The sequence below is a fragment of the Pseudonaja textilis genome, chromosome 3 (assembly GCF_049901715.1).
Source record: "Pseudonaja textilis isolate UNSWEBS1 chromosome 3, rPseTex1.2, whole genome shotgun sequence".
Lineage (NCBI taxonomy): Eukaryota > Metazoa > Chordata > Lepidosauria > Squamata > Elapidae > Pseudonaja > Pseudonaja textilis.
Window position 1 is genome coordinate 118943636 of NC_141992.1, and position 19353 is coordinate 118962988.

Below are 19353 nucleotides of genomic sequence, written 5' to 3' on the forward strand. Positions count from 1 at the left end.
GCCCTAGGTCGAAGGCAAGTTGACAAGAAAACTGCCTAGACTTGTCCAGGCAGTTGCCTGGAGTCAAGACATAGGCATACATACATACAGATTAAACATGCACATTATACATACAAAAAAAAAAAGATGTTAGATGAAAGCTGTAGTAAAAGAGTCTACCATATTGAGCTTGATTCTTAATTCTAAAAAAGTAAGTATTAAGAAACTAGATTGCCTAGGTCAGTGCTTCCCAAACCTTAGTAATTTATCCCAAATTGGATAATAGTTTTTCTTTTAGTAATAACATCAACCCATCAGGGACATTTAAATTGACTTAAATATTGTCATGCATACTAAAGTATATTCCAACATTTCCTAAAGTTTTCCTATTAAGACCCAAATCAATGAAATGACTAATAGTAATTTGGTGAAATGTCATCAAATTCCATGATGTTGTTTTTATAATATAATTCTCAAGTTACAGCCATTCATTAAACAACCATTTGAATTTATGATGGTGCTGAAGGAAAGGATTTAATGACAGGCCTTGAAATTCAGTAAAACTTTCAGATAAAATGATTTTGGGTAATAAAGGAAAAGGTTTGGGAATCACAGACTTTGATCTCCTCCTAGGTGGTTTTTGAACTTTCAAATCTATAGTTCCTATTCTAGGTTTATCTTGCTTAGCTATCATGATCTCTATATGATATTATAGAAACCCATTAATGTCAATCAAAAGAGGTGTCAGTGCCAATTTAATTATAAATTGTGCAGTATAAATAAGAGTTTGTAAAGTACAATAAATCATATTCCTAGAACTAACAATTTTTGAAATCAGATTGATAGAAAATGCATTACATTATTGCCAAATAATGGCAAGTACAGAGCAATTGATCTATTTGAATTTGGAGTAGTGAAAGTAGCTGGTAGGGAAACGAACATACTTGGCTTTGAACTGTAGCTATTCTTGGATTTTTATCCCAAACTCAGGATCAAACAATATTCAGACATTCTGAGTTCAGACATTCTTCAAAAATCTTAATTGTGGAAAGAGTTCTTCCAGCCATGGAAACTTGGTGAGTGCATTAGTGTAATGGTCTGTGGTAATGACCTTGGAAATGAGGAAAACTGGTGGTGCCTAGGAAATGATCAGATAACATAGGTCATAGTCCACAGCTAAATAATGGCCTGAGAAAGAAATTCAGAAAGGAACTTCCCTAACTTCTTGATCTGTGAAAGAGACTGTAGGAGATTAGTTCTATCAAACTTAGCAAGGTTCTATTAATGCAGCCTTGCAATAAAGTACAATTAGCTCATCTGGTGCATGTATTTCCTGTCTGCTCCACCTAGGAAAACTGACAATTAGCCAGTAAAACAGAAGGTAGACTTTATATCCCTTCTCTCTTTGGCTGGAGCTAATTTGAAGAAAGGAAAGTCACTAGGAATGAAGGAGGCTAGATGTACCGTGTGTTCAGAGATAAAGTTTTCAATGTAAGTTACCTTCCTACTACGTAAGTTTATTGCTGGTTTAAAAATCTGTGACAGGGCAAATTAGAATCCAGTTCTTGTAAAATTGTGTTGTTTACTTCTTTTTCAGATAAGTAATGCCTGCATTTGGAAAGTGCTACTTTCCTTTTGAGCTTTGTAGACAGGCAGCCAAATAGAAAACATGTATGTATTAGAAAGAAGTCTACTACTGTTAAGGTGTTGATGGGCTATGCTTGATAAGGTGTTTGTGCAGGCAGAACAGGTTGCAAATTTGTGCTTAATTGTTGCATCTGTTGTTGGTTATAGGAATGTTTAAAACATTTTAAGTATTTTTTAATCACCCCAGTTGCCGTTTTTTAGGATATTGAATGGTATATAGGATTCAGCACTGATTACTAACCATTTACATTTGTGATCCCAAGACAAAAAAAAAAAAGAAGAAGAAGGGGGAGGGGACAGAATATTTGGAAAATTTCAAGTTTGTTTCTTTGGAACATAGAATATTTGAATAGTTTTGAATTTTGTCCTGTTGAGGATGAAACTAAAAAGGTTTTCGTTAGAAAGTTTCCAAGCAATGTGGAACAAAACATTTTAATTTTAAGGTTTTGTGAACATTCCTAACAAAATGATTGTTAATGAGGTAAACGAACGTAAACTCTAGGCCATGCTCATGTAATACGCACTAATATTATTAAATAAATTGGTTGGTCTATAAGTATTTATACTATTGCCCAGTCCCAAAATTAAACCCCCTTGTTTCTGAGTTATCCAGAATCTCCATCATTTGATTCATTATTACATTTGTGTAATTTAATTGTCTCTAAAGCTTTGATCGGTGGCTTTTGGAGTCTGTTCCATTGAGGTTATGCGGTACATGATGATAACTACCAGTTTTGTGAGATGTTCTTAAAATTTCCCATCCTAACATTCCATGAATACTTTTCACTATGCTTTTGGCCCACTTACTACAGTTACAGAATACTGTTTTCATTATTACTAAAATTGCAAGCTTTAATCCGTTTATGACCTATCAACTAAAGCTTTAATTGATTCAAACATAGGGAGGCCATTTAATAATTAAGAACATGTTTTTTCTCAGTAGAACTGTGTGTTAAGGGTGTCATGTTTCCTTTCTAAAAATGTTTAAAGATCTCTTTGATTACTGGAGCTTTTAAAAAACACTTAAAAATTCTTCCGGTAAGGGGTTTCATGAACGTATCCATTGCAGAAGAGGCTTCTGGTATTTTAATGAATACAATAAGCTGCTGAAACGAACAGATGATTGCAAACCATAACTTAAAGGGTAATTCTTCTTGAAGTCTAACTCTGGATCATAATTTAAATGGAGGGAGGAGTCCTTAACTATAGTCTATGCTCATAATGTTTTCATTTATTCACTTTAACTATGATGCTGCAAAATGAATTGCAATAAGGGGGATGGTGGAATTTGGTCAGCATTCTTTTTCAGGCTCTGGATATAGAACCAGAAGGAGAAGTGAAATATGTCTGCTAGCTAGGCTCGATTACATGTTTATTTCCTGCAGGCATGTAGAAGGCTCAGTCTTATCTCACCCCATGTAAGGTAGTTCCAACTTCGATTCAGGCTGCTGCTAGTTTTTCTTATTTCTGGCCCCTAAACATGGAGGGATTGGGGAAAAATCTTTGCAGGTAAAGATGGTGAGCATGTCATCTGGAAAGCTGATAGCCCAGGTTTGAGACCTAAGCACTGTGCATTGGGATGAGCTCCTGTTACTTGCTCCAGCTCCTGCCAACCTAGCAGTTTGAAAGCATGCAAATGCAAGTAGATAAATAGGTACCACTTCAGTGATATGGTAACAGCATCCCATGCGCCCCGACATATAGTCATGCTAGCCACATGACCACAGAAGTGTATTCGGACAACCCTGGCTCCCTCAGCTGGGTTCCTTGGCTAAGAAATGGAGATGAGTACTACCCCCTAGGCTTAGACACAACTGGGCTAGGAAAGCCTTTACCTTTATCTTTAAAAAGAGAAAATGTTGGCTTTCCAGATGACACAAAATGCTTGAGGAACTGATTGACAAGAATATGTTGATATTCTTGCATACTCTCTGTGCATTTTGTTTCACTTGTTTAGCAAATGGTGTCCTGCAGATTTGTCCATTATTGTCTTCTATCACTGATTGCAGTAGGACAGAATCTCAGCTAACTTTTTCTAACACTGATCAGTTTAGGTATAGTGCTTTAAAATCCATGGTTTGAAACTAATTTCCTTGGATGTCTACAGAGATTCTCAATCATCCCGGTCATGGTTGTCCCAAAGGTGCTTTTTTCAAGAGGCCTCTTAAAAAAAAGCACCTTTGGGATGATTTGTTTGGACCATGATCTCTGCCTCATATGCTACAACAAATGATTAGGTCCTTATAGTAAATATCCACTGCATTTTTCCAATTCAGATAATGAACATAGATTTAAATTTTATGTGCAACATCAGACTGAATTTGTTATGATCACAAATGTCACATCCCGGGAATCAGAGCAGAAACTATGTTGAGCTATCGCTCTCTTCTCCGAGCTGTCTGAATTTAATACTGATAATTTCTTGCCCATCTCTGTATCTGGTCATTCCTTAATCTAGTCCAAAGATCTTTGAAAAATTAGTGATGGACATAAAGAGGCACAATTGGGGGATTATGTAGTGGATGCCCTGAAGAGGATTGGAATCCCAAAATAAATACTTTGTAGAGGTTCCCAGAATTCTGGATGCCTTAGAAAAACCGTGTCTTGTTCCAAATAGCTGCCACTGATTTTTAGAAAATATATACAGGTAGACTTGACTTACTTGCCACAATTAGGATTGGCAACTCTGTCACTAAGCAATGTGGACATAAAGTGAAACATCACATGACTATATCAAGTTATGAAGCCAGTTCTGGCTGCAATTGTTAAGGGAATCATCCACGGTTGTTTAATCACAATGTCATGTGACCACAACTTGTGACTTCCTGCCAGATTCCCCCTTGACTTTGCTTGTCCGAAGCTGGCTGTGTAGGTGGCAAATGGCAATCAGGTGATTGTGAGGGGTTGTGACTATCGTAAATGCACACCGGTTGTCAAGCAGCAAAATCTTGATCGTGTGGCCAAGGAGATGCTGCAAGGGCTGCATCTTCAAAAACAGCTCATATGTCTCCTTTTGCAGTAGTGTTATGATTTCAAACTTTGGCTGAATGGTCCACCTGTAAAGTGAGGACTCCTTGTATCTTTAAAATGATTGTATTTCATGTTGCGATGTTGTAAAGTATACTCAGTGTATCCAGGTTTTCAAATTTCATAAAAACCTTTTCTTTGACAATTTAAATGATCAGCATTTTTGTTTTGTTTTATTCTTAGATGTGCGAAACAAAAATGCATCCTGCCCTAATAGTATAAAAAATGAGATCCTAAAATAATGGTACTGTTCCTGTGCAACTGGACTTAATATCCATTTTGTTTTTGTCTTCAGGATTTCGTAAAAATGATGAAATGAAAGCTATGGAAGTCCTTCCAATCCTCAAGGAGAAAGTTGCATACCTTTCAGGTAATAAAATGTATTTATGCTCTTGACTTGTATTACTTAGATATTTGATGAATGATCACTGACAAGTGCAATACATAATTAAGACAACTGAGTAACAATGAATCAGTTCACTGAGTTCAGTTGTTTATTATATTTCTTCTGATACACGTTCATACCCTCAGCATTTTGTCCATTAGTTTCTTCCAACAAAATTTTTAGGTAGAACTACTTAGGAAAAAAAATGGAAATAGAAATGATGTAATACAAATCAGTCTTCTTAATCTCAGCAACTTTAAGATGTGTGAACTCACAGAATTCCTTAGCATCATTCATACAACCATCATCCCTACAACTAGGAGATGGACTCTTAACTCATATGCGTGGGTTATGTAACCAGTTCATAACATGAGAGAAGAGAGTTTGAAAATTATTTATGGCATGTTTTCACTTTACTTTCACAAATAGTTTTCTGGGGGGGGGGTGTATTTTTTGTTGGGTAGCTTTCAAATACTCAACAATTAGCTATCATTCTTCCATGAAGTCTTTGGTGTGATATTGATTGTTTGTGTTTACCTGTTGCTGTGAGCTAAATATTCCAGAGTTATTTTGAATGCTAGCGCTTAGGACTTTTATGTAAAAATAACACAAGATCTTTCTTTAAAAAAAAACTTTGCACACACACCATTGCTTCATTTACATCCTTCTTTTCTTACTTCTGAACATACTATCTAGAAATAAGATATCCCTATTTCATTATCCCTTTGCTTCATTAACTCAATGTTTTTTACCTGGCATGTTAGTTTCCATCGTGCTTGGCTAAAATGGCCACTACAAATAGATGCTATAGTTCAATATATTTGGAGGGCAACACTTTGTTGGCATTTATTCCATAACACCATGTCCATATTTTGAACACTTGTTTCCTTGGTATTATGTGCTTAATCCCTGCCTAGTTTCTAAATCATTGGAAAAATGAGAATGGAGAGCAACTTGTTGGAAGAAACAAGGAATATTGTCATGTATTGCAAAAGGCATTGGGATTATCCTGGTCTTTTTCTTTGAAATCTCCGAACAATTGGTTACTCATGTTCTTGAGTTGTGCCTTTTAACTCTTTGCTTAACAGTATCACGTTGCAGAATGAAAAATGTGACATTTCTTAATTGATCTATAGTTTCTGGTTCCCAGTCTTGAATTTAGTGACTATTGGAAGAGTTCTTGTCTGCATTAGCTCACACAACATGCACACAATCTAGCTTCTGTGAACCTAGTCAAAGGGAGCTAATCTGTTACTAGCATTCTATCTCCTTTTCTAGACTCTGAAAGTAGGAATGTGAAGGAGTGACCACAAAGTGGATCTGATACACACTGTAATCACTGTTTGCTCTTTTTTCACACATGTACACTTGCATATGAACACCCAGCAACCTTGCTGATCTTACTGGGAGGATCACAAAATGGGGAGAGCACAGATAATGAAAGAGGCGTAGTCACTGGATGCAGAGAAGCTCTGACTCTGATCAGGCCACTATTATGCAGGGTGTTTTTTTAACTGTCCAAAGATATGTTCCATGCTTAATCATAAGCCTGAGTAAATACAATGTGCAAATACAATCAAAGAACCTCTTTATGTAATATGCTGTGCCAGATTGGTGTTAAGTATGAAGAAGGCATATTTATTGCTTCTACAGTGATTTAGATAGAGCAATTTCACCTCCCAGGCATAGGGCTTACTCCAGTTTTCCCTAGCTTTCTCCACTCTCCAGTTCAGCCAAAGAGAATTGAAGGAGTTAGTCCATACATCTGGAAGGCACACAGATTGTAACAAGTTGGCGTAATATATGTCTGAGAGTAAGACATACACTATGCATGGTCTGAGCCAACCAGACAATATAGTTGTGGCCTATGGTAGATTTATTTATGGTTATGTTCTCTGGCTGATCGAGTCTGGAAGTAATATATGTCCTGCATAGTACACTAAGCCGTATATTACCCAAATATGGCTGTTTGCTAGTCATGTTGGTTGGAAGTGCGGGTCGGAGAGAGAAGGAAGAATTGGCACTAGCAAGCAAATGCACTCATATTTAACCATAAGTCTAAATAAACATGACATAAAAACTGGCCCTCATCCATCCAAACCTTTCCTAACAGAGGTGTTGTATAGGCTACTGAAATAATCTAGGTGCATTTCTTTAAACTCTCAGGAGCTGTATAAATGCTCCTGAATAAGTACTTGGAATTTTTGTTTTTAGCTGTCACACTTGCTGCAAGCTGAATGGATGTCTTGAGATCTGACTCAGGGATTTGGGAAAATAGCAGAAACTGGGTATAATTTCACTGTGATATTCTCTTCCTTTTTTTCCCTTTCTGTTATCCCTTTACAACAGTCTTCCTGTTCTTCTATTGCCAGTCTGCCCCCTCTTGCACTTCCTTTCTTGGAATTTTGGCTGTTGTGTTTTTTTGGCCACTGGTGATGAAGGGGCTCTCTATGGCTTCTTTTCTTGTGCATTTACTTATGCGTTCCAATAATGATGTCTTTGGTGTTGGCACAGTTCATGTTTAAAGTAGTCCTTTTAAAAATTTTGTGGTACCCACTCACATGCACATACATAAGAGACAGGATAACCCACATCTGTATAGTGGATAGAGCAAGAGGCTTAGAAAGGAATTCTAAATTCTTGAGCTATAAAGGCGACAGTTGGGAAAATTGTACTTACAGGCTTGCAAGATTCTGTTAATGTAGTTTTAGAAGAAAGTAGAATTAGTGTATCTCGTTATGTTTCCTGCCTGGTCTAACTGGCAAGGCTGAATCTACTGTACCTGTTAATAGTATGGACATCAGGTGAGTTAGTAAATTATGGAACAGTAATAAAAATTCCAGTTGGGTTTCATATCAAATTACTTCATATAAGAAACCAAATGCTGCCATTTTGACTGGAGTGAAAGTTTCCCCTTGGGGATCAGAGCATTACTCACTGTAAACATTGCCATCACTTCTAAATCCACATAAAAATCCTAAAGTGGCTCTAAAACCATCCTAACTGCTGAATAGCAAAACCCGACGGTCCTCTCAGCCTATGAGACTGCATTTCAGTTCTGGATAAGTAAGTCCGTTCCTTTCCATATTCCAGTATTTTGTTCTTGGTGAGAAAATGAAAACATTGATGTACTCCAGAAAAGATCTGTAGTAGTGCAAATGGGCAAATGATGCTAAACTAACTTCATAGTCAAGGGGAGAGGAGACAGCCACGTTTCTTCTACATTTGTATTTCATCTCCCACTTATGTATTTTTCTGCTTTGCGGGATCAATGGATCATTTCTACATTTGATAATAAAGCCTCATGTCCTTGATCAATTTATATTTAGACTTTCTTATAACCTAAGTTTAAGGATAAAATCCAGCAGAGCAGCATACCAGCATTAGAATAAATGTAAGCAGGCCTAATTGGCTGTTTTCCTAACAAATGTAAGAGGCCTAGGCATGGAACTGAACAGAATATATTATGGCTATGATTATCAGTGCATAATTTTCTAAATTGGTCTGAAAGCACAGCCTTGGTTGGGAATATCATCCTTCAGTCAAATGGCTTTAGTGTCTGGTGACTGACTATAACTGCAGTTATAATGAAATAGTGCTCGCCTCAAGATTTCATCTTTCTGTATGTATTCCACTCCCGTTTTGCTATAAAGACTGGCTAGAATGTTTTTCCTACTTCTATATATTGACGGACATAATAAATAATGAACTACGTGTGACCCAATAAAAGATTTAAATTAGATTAAATTAAAGATTTTACAGGATTCAAAAGAGAGATGGACTGGTAGTTCTGGACTATAAATAGTATTATACTAACTGTTTAACATGGATTTCAAGGTGGCTTGGAGTTCCTGGCTCCCTACCTCTAAAAAGGGGATGGGAGTTCTAGATGCACTGCATAAATATCTTTAGACTGAAACAAACAGCAATAAACCATTCACAAGGGATAATGCAAAAATAATTAATGTACTGAATACTTGGAGGTAAATACAGAACAAAAATAAGTCCAGATTTTCTTTTGTTTTGTTTTGCTGTTTATTTTTATGAAGAAAAAATATACTAAGAAATTTCTCCATGGAGATTTAATAATTCATTTAGGTTGTAAGATTTAATTATTAATAAGATGAAAATAAAATCTTCTGAGCCTTACTTCACAATGAATTAGTCTACCTTATTTGCAGAAACAAAAGGGAATATTGTAAGAGGGAATATTGTGGTATACATGGTCCTTAGTTAACAACTGTTTGTTCAACAATCATTTAAAGTTAGCAGTGGTGCACAAGGAGACATATAGCCGGTCCTCAAAGTTGCAGCCATCATAGCAACCCCACAGACACTTGATCACAATTCAGATGCTTGCAACCAGCTTACACTTACAGTGGATACAACATCCTGCAGTCATAATCATCACCATTTGAAACCTTCACTGCCAGCTCCAGTGGGGGATGTCAGTGGGGAAGTCAGCAAGTGATTGCAAATGGCAATCAGGTGACATTGTGCCTAACAACCATGTGGGATTCACTAATGACCACAAGTGGAACTGCAAGTTGTCAGTCAACACTGCCATTCAATGTCATGCTTTTGACAAGAGCAGGAAATCAGGAGTTCAGGCAGTTCAAATGAATATACAGGTTTATTGTGCGCTAAAGCTCTCTACATGAATCTGAAGTATTAACTGTCAAAGCAAATCGACAATAGATAAGAATCAATGTAATTCAAGGTGGGCTGGTCTTAGATCTTTTGTGGGCACAAAGGGACTCAAGGCTGATGATGCGTTTGACTCCTCCCTTGGGCTCAGCCTGGTCGTCTCACAGCTTTACAATCATGTCACTTAGCAATGGAGTTCCCAGTCCCAGTTATTGTTGTTAACTGAGGACTACTTGCATCTGACTGAATTTAAAATGTTTACAACAGAAATTTAGAATTTAATTTATAAATTGTTGGGGAACTATAATTTAGTTCTCAATATTCATTCTTAGAGTTCAATACTGATTTTTAGTCTGTTAAAGCAATATATTAAATTATTTATAGTTAACTGTGTTATACTGGAAATTATAACCTCCATAAGATTTCTAACCCCTTGTTAAGTCATTTGTATGTTACATTTTAATTCTTTTTTTTTTGTCTTATGTAGTTTTTATATCTTTTTAATGTTCTTCAAAAAGTACCAACAAAAACTATTCAAAACAAAAAAGAAGTATTGTTCTACGGCTTGAATTCAGCAATAGAGTACATATAAGGCTACTGTAGTATATTATATGTAGCAGCAGAATTTATCTCAGGTTTGTAGTAATAGCAGTAGAAAAAATGCATCTAATAATAAACAGCATCACAAATGCAAGAATGTTGCCTTAATTTTTCTATGAAGGAGAAGCATAGGGGATGAGAGGGGTTGATAGCAAAACATGATCTAGGAGAGAATAGTAAAAATATAAAACATATAAATTTAGTATAAAGTTATTTACTGGAGATATTTAAGTTTATGCTGTTACTCTAGTGCAGCTGATTTAAATCACATTCCACCCTCAGCATTTATCCAAAATAATCCTAGTATTATTATTCCTTTTCTCTTGCGTGAAAAATCCAGAGTAAGAGAATACTATTGTTCAAAACGACTTTGAGGCCTTTTTTCCTCTAATGGAAAGCAGAACAAAGAGTAACATCCATTTACTTTCTTATTTAGAGAAGGGAAGTAATGGCAATAGCTACCATCTTGCATTGTCTGATGCTCTGTGTGGAAATCTCTCTCACCCCAGATAGAAGATAGCACCTGGAGCTGAACACAACCAGTCCTGACTCCATTAACTCCTCAGATTGTGCCTTCACCAGTCTCTTCTATGGGTTCATTTTCTTGACGTTTTCTTACTCTCGCCTATTGCTGAGAGAATGGTACAAAGGCATACAGTATCTTTACAGCTTGGAAGCTTAGAAGATTTGGGTCTAGCTATGGTTCTTGTAGAAAACCATCGGAGAATTGTAAACAACTTGGAGGGGGGAGGACTATCTTTTCTGTTCTGGCTTTCAAAATTGGGATCAGCCACCAGAAAAAAAGTAATAATTTACCATTCTCAGTCTGAAGTTATAGGAGAATATTGGTTTCTTAGGTGTGATAGTACTTTAGGCAACATTAGAATATGCCCAATATTTTACAGAACTGTCTAAATAAAACATAATTCAGTTATTTTTCCACTCTGCGAAGGAGTTCCCACCCTAAAATGGACAACAAAGAACACAACAGACTGAGAGGAACTGTAGGACATGGGTTTTCCCTATGAAAATAGTTACGTATTGAGTAAAAGACTCCATTCTTTCTAACTGTACCTTCAGTGATTGTTGCAAAGGTAGGATTTCTTTGAAGCCATTTGCAGTCCTTTTGACAAGATGAAGGATACAAATGGATACATGATACAAATAAAATACTTCCAGTATATTCAACATAATTTCTGCAGCCGTAAAATAACTTTCTTACCCACATCTCCCCCTAGTGTTGTGCATTTTAACTGAGAACATAACATATACATAGTGGTGCCATTCTGTTGAAATGCAATCCTTCCCAAATTCTTGGCTCAGATGCACAGTGAGCGATTGCACCTCTCTCTGGGAAAGAGGCTTTTATCTTCAATGTACGCCACAGTCTACAGTGGGCACTCAATATGTTTCTTTTTCAGGTGGAAGAGATAAGCGTGGAGGCCCCATTCTAACATTTCCAGCTCGAAGCAACCATGACAGAATACGACAAGAGGACCTTAGGAGGCTCATTTCATACCTTGCGTGTATCCCTAGGTAAGGGCATCTTTTGTGTATTATGGCTTGAAGCTGTGTGTCACTGCAGCAAAACAAAATCCTTTACAGAGGCTACCAGGGGCTGGGATTCTACCAGTTCGCACCTATTCGCTAGAACTGGTTGTTAACATTCTAAGCAGTTCAGAGAACCGGTTGTTAGAAGAAATTACTGGCATAATCCTGTAAGGAAGGCAGGAAGGAAACATTCAGGTGTTGCTTACAGAAAGTGCCTCTCCGTTAACCCTTATTACATTCTTGGCAGGACTAGACTTCCTGTCTCAGGAACTTCTCTGGAGTATTTTTCCCCTCCTTTGCTGGTACTTTGCTTGTGTGGAGTGACCATTCGAAGTTACAATGGCACTGAAAAAAGTGACATGACCGTTTTTCACACTTACAACTGTTGCAGCATCCCCACAGTCATGAGAGGCCAGGCGAGGAGATGCTTGCCTCAATGTGAGTGATGTTCAGTTGGCCACACCCAGCCAATAACATGACCACCAAGCCATGTCCACCCAGTCGCATGACCACCAAGCCACTCCTACCACCTAAGCCACGCCCACAGAACAGGTTGTTAAAATTTTGAATCCCACCCTGGGCTACTGGTATATTTTGAGGATATATGACTGGACAAATCTGCTTTATTCTTTCATTCTTTCTACTTTGTATTCTATGTTATATAATTTTTGTAATTATATAACTACAAGGAGAGCTTGTCCTAGAAGGAATGAAAGTATCAGGGAGAAAATGGTTTTGACAAAATTAGCTTTAAGGGGCAGTACTGTGATTTTACCCAAACACTTCACTTAGCTATTTGACAAACAGCAATATTAAAAAGCATCCTTCCCCTAACTCCACATCTTATTAGGTGAAGGCTTGAACTCACCTTGTGAACTTGTAATTATTGATTGCAGTGAAAATCTCTATAAATGGTATTAAGCTTGATACTGCAAAGGTGCTTTTTTGAAATTGTCCACTTTTGAGATGACTGTTTCTTGTTACGATTTGCAGAGCTTTTCAAAAGTTTCAGTGCCAGGTTAAATTTTAGGCACCGCTAGTATCTGACTAGAAGATCCAAGTCTGTTTCACAAAATATTGAGGGGGAAAATGAAAAAGTCAGATGGGATGTGTGGCAGGAAGTGAAGCCAGAGAGTGAGGCAGGCTTTTACACATAGCCAGAACATGGTTAAGATTGCCTGCCAATCTTAACCATGCTGTTTAAAAATCTTTCTGGCTGGAGACAATATTTCCACTGGTAAAACTCCTAATAGGCAGCTAGATGAAAATGTAAACAGAATTGGCAGATGAATTATCCATTTTATACTTGTAATACAGCTTGCCTTTTTAATTGCTGTTTTATTTCCTTTCTAGTGAAGAGGTGTGCAAGCGAGGTTTCACAGTAATTGTAGATATGCGCGGATCAAAATGGGACTCTATTAAGCCACTTTTGAAGATCCTACAGGAATCTTTTCCATGTTGTATTCACGTTGCACTGATAATCAAGCCAGATAACTTTTGGCAGAAACAGCGGACTAACTTTGGCAGCTCCAAGTTTGAATTTGAGGTAATGTATTACAACATTGTGGATTTATTTTTTACGGTGTTGGGTGCGCCAAGCAAAGGGAAACCTGTCTTTTGAGCCTCCTTTCCAGACATTTATATATTTAATACCTGCATTTGTTTAAAAAGAAAATCTGCATTGATGGACCATGGGAGGAAATTACAGAGCAAGTTAGCCATATTTAGAGTGTGGGGAAAGGATGCAGCGTTGCTTCATTTTCTGAGCAATCATTAAATACATACCTCCCTCTGCGATAGAAGAATAAACTAGAAAATACATAAATGCCAGTCATGACCCAACTTGGCTGGAAGTATTTGCCTCTGCTCACTAATGAGCAACCATGCTGTTAAGGATATCTGTCTGCTATTCAAACATGGAAGAATGTTAGCAGATTTAAGCAACATGGTATAATCATTCCTAGCTCACATACTCTCATAACAGCCTCACAATTTTCCTAATTTATTGCTCTAATTAATGCAGCCAGTAGGTCTTCTATCCCCAATTCTGAAGTATGCTTTAGACAAGATAGTATAGTTCCTTGGGTTTCTGAAACTACTTTTTTGGAAGTTACACCAATAGGTGGAAGATTCACCATTCATAAGAACTAAAGAGCTAGTTATCTCTTAGGTCTAGTAATAGGCTCCACCTTTTGGCTTGTATCCAACCAACCAGCAATGACTATTTTGCAACTCATTCTCATCATCCATATCCATACTTCCCTATCCCCTTGCCACCCCTGAGGACTGAGGCTGCAGAATCTATTCCAGCAGTATCTTGAAAAACTAATCTAGGGAGAAGTGCAGGAACACAACCCCTGAATCTATCAAGCTCCTTCCTGCTTCTATCAGGATTTTGTTTAAAAGCCATCTGAAGGCAGACCATATCAGAATATTAAAAAAAGTTCCTTATTAGTAAAGAGTCTCAATAGGGAGGTGACTACGATACGAGTGACTGTAAGCAGTGTCTCCCAGTCTAGGAACAGGTGCAATTGATGGGTGGGGTTTATTTGTGCAAAGATTTTCCCGGCCACAATTGCTACCGGTTGCTCAAGCTGAAGCCATCAGTTTGCATACCAATTCTAACCCCATTCAGAGTTAAGATTGGAACCTCAATAGACCTTTTAGTGTGGTTATAAAACCCCCATCTACTCAGTCTTGTCAGGGTTGAACTGAAGCCAGTTCTACCCCATGTAGACCTGAATAGTCTCTAGGCACCATATGGAGACGTTATAACTATCATTAGCATACATGCTAATAGATAACCTCACCCAGGGTTTTAAAATCTATATTCCAAATAGCAGTGGGAAGAAAATTAAACCTCTGTATCCCTCTGCAAAACACAGTCCGAGGAGGGATGGATCCCACCCCTGATTGGAACCAGCTCTGGCAGACTGTGCGCCCCCCCCTCCTGAGCCACTTCATCAGCCAAGACAGTTTCCATGAATGATGGTAGTGAAAGCTGCTTAAGAGACCAAGGAAGACCAGGAATTGGGTATACTCCATCCATTCTGGCCTGTCTTGGTACTATTTTATTTACTTATTTGCTTTTTATGTGCTGCAAATATAGCTCACAGGAATTGTGTTTCTTAAATTGATCCACTTTCTATGCCACTTAGGGAAGTGTTGCTGTCAGATGATTGATTAAATGGAGTAAATAGAACAGTGTTCAGGATTGCTTGATCAACACAGCAGCAGTAGCAGCAATGGGTGGAATTGAATAATTGCCATTGGCAGAAGGCAGCATACTAGCAGGAGAAGCTCATCACTTTTTTTATGTGTGGGAGTATTTGCTGCTGTGAAATGGGAAGAGTGCTAGGCTTCTACATATTTTTTCAGAGAACAAAGGCTGTATGAAGAGAACTGGGATATTTGTACTGAACTTCTAATTTTGGAGGAAGAGCTGCCTTCTCCTTTGCTACTTGTTTGAGGATGGAGTGTGGTAGGGACTGTTGTTTGGGCCTAGAGTTTTGAAGCAGAATATTTCTAAAGTACCTATACCTTGATAGGCTGCTGATTTGCACCATCACCATTTTGTGTGCTCTGAAGAGCCAGAAAGAAAGAGAGATAAACTGTACATGCCCTTTGCCTTCGTGGGGACCTTATATAATGGTTATACAATGCTGAGCCAGATTACATCCTGTGCTCTGTTGTGAATACACACAGATACTTCTCCACAAGTTGTAATGCTTCCCTGTGCACATTTGTGCATTAGATAAAGGTTCCAGGGAGAAGGGCCAATTGGCATATTCAGTATTGGAAGTAGATTTTCTTGGCCTGGCCTTATTCCCTGCTTTTGTGATAACTCCAGTTTGGATTAATTTATTTCTTGGGCTTTTGCAACAAGAATAGTGAAATTTGTAAATCTGAATTGGAAACACCTCAGATTATTTTTTTTTTGCACCTTCCTATATTAGCCTTTTTTGCATGGAATTATAAATCCAAATTTTGGCTTCAGATGCTGACTTTTAGGAGAACATTGAAATGAGATTTCCTCATTCATGTAGCTAATTGCATGATACAAGCTATGGGGGAACAACTACAAAATATAAACCAGTATGGGAGTTTGTTCTGGTACAGTGTTCAAATTCACCAGAAGAGCAAGTTACCAGCGAACCATCTTGGATTTTAAGATCAATACAAGAGGTAGCTTTGTCTCATCTGTGAAATTAATAAGATTTTGAGTCAGGATTCTGGTCACTGTGGTATCAGTTATTGAGAGAGAAGGTGGGGGAGGGAGAGAGAGGGAAAGAATTGTCAGGGTTCATCTATAGTTTTTCAGAAAGCAAAATTAAATATTTATAATTTAAGAAGACATTGTAATCTTGACTACTGGCAATTGTAGTTGACACCACATATCAGTTTAGTACTTTGCTTTAATTTGTGTTAGTTTCAGAAGGGAGATGTTTTTATCATCATTATCATCAGTAGACTTTATGCCACTATACACACACACACAGAGAGAGAGAGAGAGATTACTGACCATTCAGGCTTATATTGGGACTGAAAAAGGAGGCTTATAACCAGTCACCAAACTTCTAGCCACAGTCATGTGATTCCAGTCTGGATACTTGCCAACTGGCTTGTATTTATGGTGATTGCAGAACCCCCAAATCAAATGATCATTATTTACAACATTCCCTGCTGGCTTCCCACCAGCACGGTCAATGGGGAAAGCAGAGGGAAGGTTACAAATCACTCCAGTAAGTCGCTCACACCCGCCTGGCAGCAGCCACCCCAACCCTGCCACACTCTCACCATGCTATTGCGAGCCGCTTACACACTCTCCCTCCTGTTAGACAGCAGCCATGTCCTGCTTACTTGCCAGCCAGCCTTCTTGCAAACAGTATGGGGCTTGCTTAATAACCCATGATCCTCATTTAACGATGGAAATGGGGAATGCTGGGATTTCCACTGCCAAGCCTTGCAGCTGCATGAAATCATGCTTTATGTCCACATCGCTTAATCTTGAAAATATCAGTTCCAATTACTGTCATGAACCAAAGCCTACCTGTAATTAACTGAGTTTGTTCTTGTATGCCTGCGATTGAGAACTACCTATAAATACAAGTTGGGAACAAATGAGTTAGCTCTTTATATTTATGTTAAACTTTGGTCCCCTGATTCTGAAACTGATTCTTATCTTTTGCTTAAGAGATCACTTGATTAGATAGATAGGTAGATAGATAGATAGATAGATAGATAGATAGATAGATAGATAGATAGATAGATAGATAGATAGATAGCCAGGCTATGTCTAGTCACATCTTGGTTCAACCACAGCACTGGGAAACCTGGCCACCCTAAAATTACCATCTTTCCGGATGGTCTTGCCTAGTCTAAATTAATATCCCTTAGCCATTTAGGAAAAGTGTTGAAATGACCCCACATATATGGAGAAAAGTTAGGGTGGTCAGTAGAACAATTAAAACTGGCGTTACTTCATGTTCTGCTCATTGGATTTGATATATGTTATTTGTCATCGCGCCTAGTGTGCATATTTGTGTGCTTTAATATACCATGCCACATAGCTAACTATTAATCCTTGCTTTTCAGACAAACATGGTGTCTCTGGAAGGCCTTACCAAAGTTGTCGACCCTTCTCAGTTAACTCACGAATTTGATGGCTGTTTGGAATATAACCATGAAGAATGGATAGAAATCAGGGTTGCCTTTGAGGATTATATTAGCAATGCCACTCACATGCTCTCTAGGTTGGAGGAGCTGCAGGATATATTGGCCAAAAAGGATTTGCCTCAGGACTTGGAGGCAGCCAGGAGTATGATAGAGGAGCATTCACAATTGAAGAAAAAAGTCATTAAAGCTCCCATTGAGGACCTGGACTTGGAAGGGCAAAAGCTACTGCAGAGGATACAGAGCAGTGAGACTTTTCCCAAAAAGAACTCTGGATCTGGGAATGCGGATCTACAGAACCTCTTGCCGAAAGTATCTACTATGTTGGACCGGCTGCACTCAACACGGCAGCATCTGCATCAGATGTGGCACGTACGGAAATTGAAATTAGACCAATGCTTTCAGCTCAGGCTTTTTGAGCAGGATGCAGAAAAGGTAAATGTAAACTTTTATGAGCTGATTTTAGGTGATTGGGGCATACATGTTATTAGGACTTGGTTCTGTGGCAGCATCCTGCATTTTTCCCTTTTAAAACCTAGATGTTATGATTCATCTGTTCTCCTGGCATTCAGGCATAGGAAGTATGTGCTGATTAATGCTGCAGAAAGAAGAGGTGGCTTTCCTAGCAAATAATGATGTTGCAGAGCTCCCCTTAGTTATTAAGCTTGATCTGAAGGAGCCTTTTCTAAGCTGATGCCCACCAGATATGTGAGATTCTTTTAGTACAACTGGACACCAATTTAAGGAAGGCAGTTGTAAGCTATGATATGCACACAGAGAGTAAGCATACATACATGCATACATACCGAAAGAAAAAAAAAGGTAAGTGGAATTTGGGCCTCTAATTTTCAAATTCCTTAATATATATTTTTTAATAATCGGCAGTTTTTAAATTAAATGTTTATTTATTTTTATCCCTCCTTTTTATTCTTATACATGCTTGACTGTGGTAATTTGGATACCAATTCTTTTGCACAATTCAAAATAAATCACACTGTAGGAACTTGCTATATCTAAAAAACAAGACTAGGAAAAAGCATAAGATACTGGAGTAATTATTTTTATTGTTATCATAAATCATTTTAACCAGCTAATTCGATGATTTAGGCAAATTAATCAGAACACTGGGATTTGAATGAGATATCTTATTACCCTTACACATATGTACATGCTGTTCTCAGCCAAGGTTGGCTTCAAGTCTGGTTTGCAATTAAGAACCAACACAGAACAAACAGCCCAATAAAATCATAATCAGTTCACTACTATTACTGTAGCTTATTCTTTTTTGGGATTCCTGCCATTTTTTTTCCTGGGCTGAAAATCAACATCTCTAAAGTTCTTTCTTTCACAGAGGGCTTTTTCAGGAGATCCAGCAAGCTTTTAACCATATATTTTCATCAACAGCTAAAATATTGCAAGACCCCTTAAGACAAATATATATCGTTCCCTTCTGTTGAAATAGCTTTTTGAAGCATCTATGTAAGTAGCAGTCAAATAAAGGACATAGGCTGCATAGTTTTTCAGGCTATTCTAATTTCAGTCTTCAAATAGGGTCTTTCTCATAGCATTAGCTAATAATGGGAAGAGGAGGATTTGAAGGAAACGTGGCAACTAAGGTTATGAAAAACACTGAACCTTTTTGAATGTGAAGTATCCAGCTTTTAAGCACCAAGTGCTTTGCTTGGAGTGGGAAACAACCATTCCAAGTAATTTGAGACACCTACGAGTATGGACTACTCTGTTTTGAGCTAGGAACACTTCTAGTGCTGGAAACCAGCAGTTTCATACCTTAAAAAAGTTCCTCATACTTGAAACTTAAATAAGATATAGGAAGCTCTGAATTT

General features: G+C 37.8%; 1 protein-coding gene across 1 annotated transcript in view; it reads left to right on the top strand.

Moving 5' to 3' along the window:
- The window catches only part of TRIO (trio Rho guanine nucleotide exchange factor), a 253223-nt gene that overhangs the window by 78779 nt on the left and 155091 nt on the right, over positions 1 to 19353 (top strand). The window contains exons 2-5 of the mRNA XM_026701043.2: positions 4949 to 5023; positions 11707 to 11821; positions 13190 to 13382; positions 17432 to 17944. Coding sequence (XP_026556828.1) covers positions 4949 to 5023; positions 11707 to 11821; positions 13190 to 13382; positions 17432 to 17944 — 896 coding nt within the window. The remainder of the gene's footprint in view (positions 1 to 4948; positions 5024 to 11706; positions 11822 to 13189; positions 13383 to 17431; positions 17945 to 19353) is intronic.